Consider the following 9,806-nt stretch of genomic DNA (forward strand, 5'->3'; position numbering starts at 1 on the left):
CCTACAACAGAAATCAACTTCACTGGAAATGTGCAATCCATTTGGTGTCAGAAGATGTCGTATTTCTTTTTTATTATCATCTTTCTCTTTAAATTAATGCTCAAATGTATCCTTGCTGAGTATTCAGTTTCTTGATACAGTTTTACTTAAGTGGTTTATCTGCTTACCTTTCTTTTCAGATGCCAGTCAGACGCAGCAGAGAGCTTGCCAGAAGACCAGAAACCAGAATGCCATCCCTTCTGGACTGATGATGATGAATCTAATATGCCTCTGCCATATGATCTAGAAGAAGTAATTGCTTATCTACAAAATCTTGTTCAATGGATAGAATAACAAGTGACCTTCCAGCCTAGAGTTATTGATGCTGGTCATCTGGGGAGAAGCTCTGTCATATCATAAATCTTTTCAGCTTTACAATTCCTTGATCACATGTTATTTTATGTGTCAATGCAGATTTTACCAGTCTTTACACAGTAGCTTAGTTACTGTCTTATAATAAAAAAGATCAGCCCCCAGACTTACAGAAGCCTGTGTTTTTTAAGACCTGAAGTCCAGAACATCAGCCTTAGTTCCCTCCTCCTCCCCTCTAATTCCCATTGACCCTAGAGCCCAGGGATTTCTGTGTTTCACAGCCTCACAGAATGGGTGACGTTGGAAGGGAGCACAGGGGGATCATCTGGTCCAAGCTCCCTGCTCAGGCAGGGCCATCCCAGAGCACAGGGCACAGCGCTGTGTCCAGGCACTTGTGGAACATCCCCAGCGAGGGAGGCTCCCCAGCCTCTGGCCTGGCTGCTCAGTGCTCCTTGCTCATGGCCAGGTGCAGCTTCCTGGGCATCATTCCTGCCCTTCCTCCTGTACCAGTGCTGGGCACCAGGAGCACAGCTGGTCCCTGCTCTGACACCTCCTGCAGATACTGAGAGACATCAGTGATGTCCCCTCTCAGCATCTCTTCCTGAGGCTGAGCAAGCCCAACTCTGCCAGTATTTTAACATGTTCCCTTGCTATCTAAATGTCAGCTTCCATGAGTGCTGGAACTGTCTCTGGCCTGGCAGGTTTGAGCAAGCCAAGGTGTAGCTCACACCTGTGGCAAAGCAGAATGTGTGATCTGAGCATCCTAATGAGAGGCCAGCTTGGGGTGAGCCTGCTGGGGATCTTCAAAACAGAGCTGTGAATTCTCCATCCAGTAACACAAAGTGGAGTAGATGTTGGAGATATTCCTTTGGGCAGTGGCCCCTTCTTAGACCATTTTTCAGATGAGGAATTCTGTTGGAGCATTCTAACATAGATCCCAAGACTTTCTTACTGTTTTGCCTCATGGCAACTGAGTAGTACTAAGAGAGATTTCTGATGTGAATCTTTACCTACTGGGCTCCCTGGAATTCAGAATTCAGTTCCTAATCATTGCTTTGTTTCTGCATGTTGTGAATCCTATTCTGAGGTCAGATTTCCCAGTGCATTGCCTGAAGAGATGATGGACTTAAGTAAGACCTTCCAGGTGGGTTGTTTGGTCCCCTGAGAAACTAGATTTAGATCGTGTGATACTGGGTTTTGCAGTATCAAGTGAAACCTGTGAGCACAAAACCAGAAAACTATGAGAAACAAAGCTGCCTGTAATTTTACGTAGTAATGTGCCATAAAAAGAACAATTCTGTGTGGAATGATACAGGGTATTCCTGAATGAGATAGAGAATTTTGATTTGGTAAATTGCTATTTTAACTCACCTGGTTGGACTGGTGTCCAACTTTGCCTCAAAAAGCAGAAAATCATTACAGTGGAAAAGCACTCAGCCTGTATTACCACTACAAAAGAAGCCAGTAAGGTTCAGAGTTTGAGGTTGCCACCAAGAAATGAATATGTCTCCTGTGTTAATGTGGTGTTTAAAGTCTCTGCTGAGGCCAGGCTCACCCAGAACACACCAGCTTTCTGTACTGACAAAGTGCTGTGTGTGTGGATGAGGCTTGTACTCCTGAAAATTGTGCTTTTAACAGTATAACATATGCCAGACCTCCCTGGAGCTAAGGAAGCTGTGCCAGTAAAAATTCAGTTTTATTGGTATAAAACTGTGTCCACACCTACCAGCTTTTGCCAGGACAATTAGATCAAGTAGAGATTGTACCTCATAAGACTTCTGGTAAAGCTGTGCCAGCAAAAGTGTAAGTACCTGAATCAAGTGTTTCCACTGTAATCCTGGGCTTCTGCAAAAACTTTTAGTTACCCTGGAGAATACTCTGAAGAATAAGTTATTACTTAAATTAGGTTTGATAATATTACCTTGATTCACACATTTATCTGTTGTCTCTTGTGCCATAGATTTCATAACATTTGGAAATACTGCTGTAGGCATAGCTTTCTCTTCCCTGCACTAGCTAAAGCTGGCTTTACCAGTGGGCAAATAGCACATATTTGGATTAGTGCCACACTAAACATTGTTTACTTTGGAGATCGCTTAGAGAAAATCTAGCTGAAGATGTGGGAATTCTGCTTTTGAAAAGGCAGTTCTCAGAAACAGATATTGCTGTGGAAATGAGCAATATGAATTCAGACAAGCTAATGATGTAAGAGTGTTAACACAATGTTTAGGGAGACTGTTTATTTATGCTGTTATTTTATGATTACTCTATGTTTAATTATATATTTAAGTTCTGCTAAAATCCATGGGGGTCACAGTATTGAAAGGAATCTGACCACCACAAAGGGTGGAGAAGGCACATCAATGATGTAGTTTGTAGCTGAAGTAGAGGCGAAGCTATTTAGAAAATGATTGTCAAATAATTATTTCCAGCAGCAGTAAAAATAAAACCAATCCAAAACAGCCCCAAACCTATTAGGAGACTGCTGGCAGTAATAATAGAATTTTTAGAATACATGTTTCCAGGTCTTGCCTATGCTTGAAGATTTAAGGTAGTGAATTAACTGAACTAGTACTAGTCTCAGTGCAGTCACACAGCACTTATCCAAACCAGGGATAGCAATGACATGGACAAATGAACACCTTTGGAATGAATAAGACTGCCACAATACCAATAATCAAGTGATTTAGGGCTCTGTGTTGCATTCCAAACGTGCATCATCTAAATCAGTATAACCTGATTGAGTTCAGTTGAAATGCAGAAGTATGAGAAGATTTCATGTCTCCAAAGCCCACAGGAGTTGATAGCAATAACATGAGTAAGGTGGTGGAACTGTTTGAAACACAGAGTAATGCCAAAGGGTACCCCAAAAGGAGAACACAGTTAAAGGTAAATATATATATAAAAACCTGAGAAATGAAGTGTAAATTATTGCAGTGTTTAGATTATGTCTTAGAAGCTGGTAAATACTTTGAAGATTTCTTTATTTTATTCAAGTAGTTATAATTTAGCTTGTTTCAATGATTCTTTAGCAATCCATTTATTTTCCAGCTTTAGATAACCCCTTTCCTTTTTGGATGAGCTGGAAGACACAGCCTCTAATTAATGTTCTGTGTTTAGCAATTATTTGCCAAGCCTGGATGCTTTAGAAGCATGAGGACCAAGGTCAAGTTTTTTCAAGGAAGAGGTGAGAGCATAAATTAACTTCTGACATTAAATTCAGTGGTTCTTTTAAAATGGTGAAGTTCATGACTTTGCTTACATTTACTTTTCATCAGCCAGGACTGAAGAGAAGTAAAATAGTTCAGTTGCACGTGTGTGTCAAGCTAAATGGATTGCAGAAGATACAGATCTGTTTGCCTGTCTGCACTTGCCTTTAGACAATATTCATCAATTTTACAAAAGCTACTGACTAAACATGGAACCAGTACAAATGAAATGCTCAAGGCAAGGGCTTTCTTTTTTAAATCTGATATAGAGTTGGTTTTACACTGATAGAAAATGTTGGCAGAAAATGAAAAACTTCTATTGTTTCTGTAATTGGGGGGATGAAAGATACAGAGTGGTTTTAAATATTTGATAGAAAACTGCTGTGTTATGCAATGTAATTAGAAATGTTTTTGTAATGCTTTGCTCATATCCCTGTATATGAAAATATTTTATCCCATAGGTCCTTTCTTCTGTTGAAAAGGTTATGTAAATAAATAAAATTAGTCTCAATACAGTAAATTTTAAAGGCACAATACTTATGTTCTAAGCTTTCCAGCAGGTTCTGATTATTTAAAGGGTAAATAAGAAAACTGTGCAGGATGGGTAACATGCACCATAATAAATATCCAAATCAGTTGTCTTATTACCATTTGAATATGTTGTTAGGTTCACTAGTAGTGGTACAAGATGCTCTATAAAATTATGTTGGACTACTTAATGCAGTGGGGCAGATTCCGGGATTCCATTCGTGTAACAGCACAGAAATCAAAAGATTGTTAAAATCAGTCATGAAAGGTGACAAAAATATTGTAGTGTGTTACGAGTTGGCATTGTTTCTTTCTCAGTTATAGCAGTGCTGTTCCATCAGTCCTGTGGAGTTTGGGCTGCTGGATATTAGAGGCCAGGCTTAGGCTTAGGTCTAAGCTGGGCTGAGAGTCAGGCAAGAGAGAGGAGGTGAGATGCACACGAGAGCCAAGGGATGTGCTGTCCCAAGGCCACAACTTCATTAACTGGACTCATATGGGAGTCATTGAGCTCAAACTTGTACAGTGCAGGTCAGGATCTCCCCTTAATTGTTACCACCTGGTGCAAAGTTAATGTTGGCTCCCTGAAGCCCTTCCTGCCCCTGACAGCCAGTCCTCAGCTCTCTGCCTGGAGCTCAGCACTCTCAGCTCACACCAAGATTAGAGTTGGGAAGAGTGGTTGTTCCACTGTAGCAACAGGGATGAGAAACTCTCATCCCCAGCTTCAGCTTCCACCTCTGTCCAGCTGCAGCTCCATGGACTGAGCATCTCCAAATATTCTGCTTCCCATTTGAGATTCAAGTTGCTGCAGCTCATCTTCTGTCCTGTCTCACCAGAACAGTGATCTGACACAGGGAAGGGTCAGACAAGAAGAATTCTGTTTGCATGAGGTTCCTCATTGAAAACAGACCTCATTGCACTCCCATAAGAGTGACAAGTTCAGGACTGCAATAATCTGCCTTTAGAAGGTGGCAGCTGCTGGGGAGTGATGAAGGACTTTGGCTAAATCACCAGCACTCGTTGTTCTGTAGGACTCCCATCCTGCCCTGTTCTGGCTCACCCCACCTGTACAGGCAGAGGCAATCCTGAATAGAACCACTGCTCTCTTTCCTGTCCAAACTGACTCCTCACCTTCCATGTGGCTGGGCTTGCACCTTCATTTACATTCATCTGTCCCCTTCATCTTAGCCTGAGGGCATTCATTGAACAGGAGAAGATAATTTATACAATTACAAAAAGGCTGTACATGGAAAGGCTACAGAACTGGCTGAGTAACATGTAAAATAAAAGTCAAGAAATAACTGATAAAATTAGCACATTAAAACGCTGATATTTAGGCATGAGCACTTCACATGTCATGGGAACTATCATTTCTCTTCTTGTTGCTTAGGAGATAGCATTCATAATCCAAAAGGTTGTATTATGCTATGGTTTACATCCTCTAAATCCCCACTGATTTTACAGGCTTGTCCATGATGATCAAGAATTTGGTCACAAAAGTTGTTCTCCTCCCCCTCCCTATCGTCAAATACTTGCTTTCATGCCAACACATCTTGCTCTGATTAGTCCCCTTGATTACAGGCTAAAGTAAAAAGTCAGGTGTATAAGATTCCCATTATCCTTTATTCCACTGCTTCTAAGAACAGGTCAGATAGAGTTATTTCAGTGAAAATGTGAACAATCAACTTCTGTTTACCATTAACCTTCAGTTTTCTTTTCTTAAAATCAAATCAGGGCTTGGTAGGCAGTTATTTTCATACATGTCCCTTGATCAGTGGAACAATCTGTCAAAAGCCATTAAAGCCTCTATTAGGTTGAATTGCATTCAAAGTTAAGCTCTCCAATCGTTTGAAGGGCTGTGATGATTGTTTTTAATATAGTATACATCGATTGCTCTCTCAGAGTAGCAGCATAACTTTGAAACTAAGCATATATGACTTGAGCGTTTTGCTCTCTCCTATGTCTTCAGAAGCTTTGTGTCTTGTGCAAGATGAATGTCTACATTAAAAAAGGAAAAAACAAATGCAGTGAAATCACCTCTTTAATGTCACAAGTTTTTAACTTTTCTTATTTTATTTTAACCCTCAAGGTGTCATATATGAAACAGGAAGATTCCCAGGGTCCCTTTCCTCAACACCTTCACTGAAAAATGTATCTAATTGTGCTGATATTTTAAAAGTGGCTCTTTATCTTAAATATCAGGATGCTTTACACAGAGAAACTGAGGCAGAGGTCAAAAGTGCATCTGGGATCTGAGTGCCAGCACTGGAATGAGTGTTATGTAACCCTCTGTTGCTGGTGTATCTCTATTACTTCCAGTAATCAGCTCAGTTTACAGATTAAAGATGCTCTCACAGAACTTGTTGTCCTCCAAAGTTAAATCTGAAAGTTGTGCTGGAATCTGTCCTACTCATGTCATATTTAGCACAGTATTTAATTGCATAACACACAATAATATATCTCATATAATAGAGATCTTTCAGACCTCCTAAGGTTTGATTAAAACTTCTCAGTGAATCTTTTAGTTACATTCCAAGTCCCTGAGCTCTCAATGGGAAAGATAGATTTTATTGGAATTAAATGATTCCACAGAGAATATGCAGTATATAATACAATATAATAGAATATTATCCCCACTCTTCTAGATCTATTTTAGGTATTTCCACTGCATGCCCCACAGAGTTTGACAGCAGCTGTATTAGGAAACTCTTAAGGAAATACCCTGATGGTGTTTGTGCTTTTTTTACCAAGGTGAAGGTGAGTTGCTGAAGCAAACTGGAATGCTGGTTATGCACCTGTTAGCACTTTGGTCTGGTACTTATTTGGTAGTCTGGTAGTACTTTACTGAGAGCACTTTTTAACTAGCTATTTTGATGAACATCATAATAAATTATCATCCAACATCAAAGAATTCCACAATTCTTTTATTGCTGTTCTTGCCCTTTTGTCTCAGTATTATCAGTAATGTTATTAACAAGTTTTTTTTCTTTGTTAGTCTGATGTGACCTTAAAGTGAGAAAACTGTAGAATTATGTATTGGATATTCCCTGAAGTACATTTTTTTCCAAACCAATTTATTGGGTTATTTTGACTCCCTTTCCATTTGGTATTGCTACTTTTTATTAAGACCTATTTATAGAAATCTGCAAGATACACAGTGATATGTAAATTTGTGTTATGCATTTACTTGTTTACTGGCATTTATCAAATAAACCGCTTTAAAAATCTCTTTGTCTGTCATTTGCCCTATAGAAAGTGTTAGTTCTTGTCTTCAATACCTCATTGTTGCAGTGCATGGAAGTTCAGGAGCATAGGTGACAAAATTGGTTTCTGTAAGCTCTCTATGTGCCAAATAGTGAGAGACAAACTTCGCCAAAGCAGCAAACTCAAAGATGGTGAGTCTACCCTTCAGTGGCACATTGCTCACAACCTGAACTCTGTGTCAAGTCCAAGTGCACAGTTATCCTCATCTGCCTATGCTGGCAATTTAATAATGGTAAATAGATAAAATAGATGGTGGAGGGTTTGTTTTTATCATTGAATTGATAGATTTAAATACTGGTTATATTGCAATTCTTCTAGTAAGGAAGGCAGAATTATTTCTGTGCCTTTGGTAAGACTCGTATCCTAAATGAGTATGACTGACTTCTACTCCCTGTAATAGTGTTTCCTTCAGCAAGAAGTTATGGCTCTGCTCGGTTTGGAACGCATTCCTCTGGCAGTGCAACCTTACAGTTCCCATGTCTGACACAAACTGTTGCATTCTGTGAGTAGTAGGAGCTCAGTGATCACCAACACTGCATCAACCTGTTGGAGTGTACAAACTGTTTGTTCCATGTTTGTAGCTGTAGAGCTTGTGATTTCAAACGTGTAGTCATGTCAAACAAAGCAATGTCAAAGAAATGTCTTGTACATAGCCTAAGAGGTAGTGAGGTTTGTGATGTCCATTGTTTCTAAAGAGTTCCATTTCCAGGTTTATATACACCCACATCAGATTTTGTGCAGGGTTCTTTGTCAAAGGAATGGGTATCATTAGCTGTCTCTTTCCCAGTGAAAGCTGTGCCCCTGGTATCCCAGATTCGAGGGGCAGAGCAAGGCAAGGACTGACACTGCAGATTTCCTGTGATGCTGTGGCAGGAGCCATTGCAGAGATCAGCAGAGAGAGTTGATGTGCACATGGCCTGGCTGAGGTGCACTGCAGTGTTCTGTAATTCCTGGAGTTCCCTTAAGGCCAAAGGCTGTGTGCACAAATTATTCTGCATTAGTAGATTCCAGCCAAGAGGTGATGGAAATGTGAATAATATTGGCCAGGATGGAATGGAGTCTCCAAGTAAAAAAGTTGACAGAGAGCATTATTAACACACACTCCAGTTCAGAGTCAGCCAGGCATCCAAGAGATGAGAAATTTGATTTCTTAGCCTAGAACATTCTTTCCTTGGCTTTAGAAAAGGTTTAATTGATTTAAGTAAAAGCCAGGCAACTGGATGGAGACCCATTTGCAAAACCAGTGAAACATTTCTTACAATCCATTGTGATATATCGTATATATACCTAGAAAGATCAAGATGAGTGTCCCTGGGGTCTAGAGTGCCTTGAGCTGTTCCTCTTTTCCCTTTTTTACTCTCAGAACATACTTTTCTTTTCCTTAAATTTTCGTAAAAAATGGGTAAAACACATGGCAGTAGTGACCTTTCGAAAAAAAAAAAAAATTAAATACTCAGGGCTTTTGGCTTTTGCTGGAGGATGCAAGCACAAAGAGACTAAAGTAAAAACATTTACTGTGCAGGTTAAGGTGCTTTTCCAGCATTTCCATTCAAGGGCAGCTGGTCCTGAGGCAGAGTCTAATCAGGATTCAGTGTTTGTTGACTTTTGATTTTTATCCTAATTCCATTCTTTCTATTGGAAATCTGTCATAAGAACTTAAATTCTTCTTGAGAAGACAGACTTGTAGTTGTCTTTTCACCATAAAGGCTCTTGGACCCTGTTACCTACACTCATCACCCTGCAAGTGAGAGTATCATAAGGTTAGACACCCTGCTATAGCTGAAAGATATTCCTTTCATTTGGTGATGAGACTTCATTTCTGATCTAAAAGTTATATTGCTGAAGTTGCAGATGTGCAATTTGTCAGCCAATGTTGGTATTCTGTAGTCTTACAATCATAGTTCAAAGTAAGTTTTTACTAAAAATTTTTAAAAGTGTTGGGGTTTTTGTTCCAAGATCTTTCCCATCATCTCAAACTAGATGAATCACATTGAGTTTGTAAATAGGTAAAAGGAAGTAAATAAAGTTTTCATCACTCTGGATTCTTGCTTTTTCAGTGAGTTTGGAGTATGATTTTAGAGTTTGTAACTGAATCCGTTTATCTACTAAAGATATACATGCAAGGTTTCCTCTAATCTATATGATGCCCTCTTTGCACAATTATATTTCATTTCAGCTGGTCTGTATGAAACTTGCTGCATAATTATCACCAAGATTTTGGAGCTACCAGCACTTAATTAATTGGGTTTCTGTTATCCTGTTCCTATTTGCATGTTAATTATTAGGGTGAAAATAAAGGGCACCTTTCACAAGCCTTGATATTTTCTGTTAACAAGTATTTTGCTAACATCTAATAAAATTAATAGCCTCTAACAACAAGAGGCTACTTAGCAAATTCATAGCTTTTCAATGTATCTTGTGGCTTTATGGTATGTCAGACTAGGAATGTAAAAGTGG

General features: G+C 39.4%; 1 protein-coding gene across 3 annotated transcripts in view; it reads left to right on the forward strand.

Moving 5' to 3' along the window:
* FTO (FTO alpha-ketoglutarate dependent dioxygenase) overlaps nucleotides 1–7,290 on the forward strand; it is a 232,504-nt gene extending 225,214 nt beyond the window's left edge. For all 3 annotated transcript variants that reach the window (XM_033069392.1, XM_033069391.1, XM_033069393.1), the window contains exon 9: nucleotides 180–7,290. In XM_033069392.1, coding sequence (XP_032925283.1) covers nucleotides 180–333 — 154 coding nt within the window. In that variant the 3' untranslated portion in view covers nucleotides 334–7,290. The remainder of the gene's footprint in view (nucleotides 1–179) is intronic.
* The last annotated feature ends 2,516 nt before the right edge of the window (nucleotides 7,291–9,806 follow it).

The sequence above is a fragment of the Catharus ustulatus genome, chromosome 11 (genome assembly GCF_009819885.2).
Source record: "Catharus ustulatus isolate bCatUst1 chromosome 11, bCatUst1.pri.v2, whole genome shotgun sequence".
NCBI classification, from domain to species: domain Eukaryota; kingdom Metazoa; phylum Chordata; class Aves; order Passeriformes; family Turdidae; genus Catharus; species Catharus ustulatus.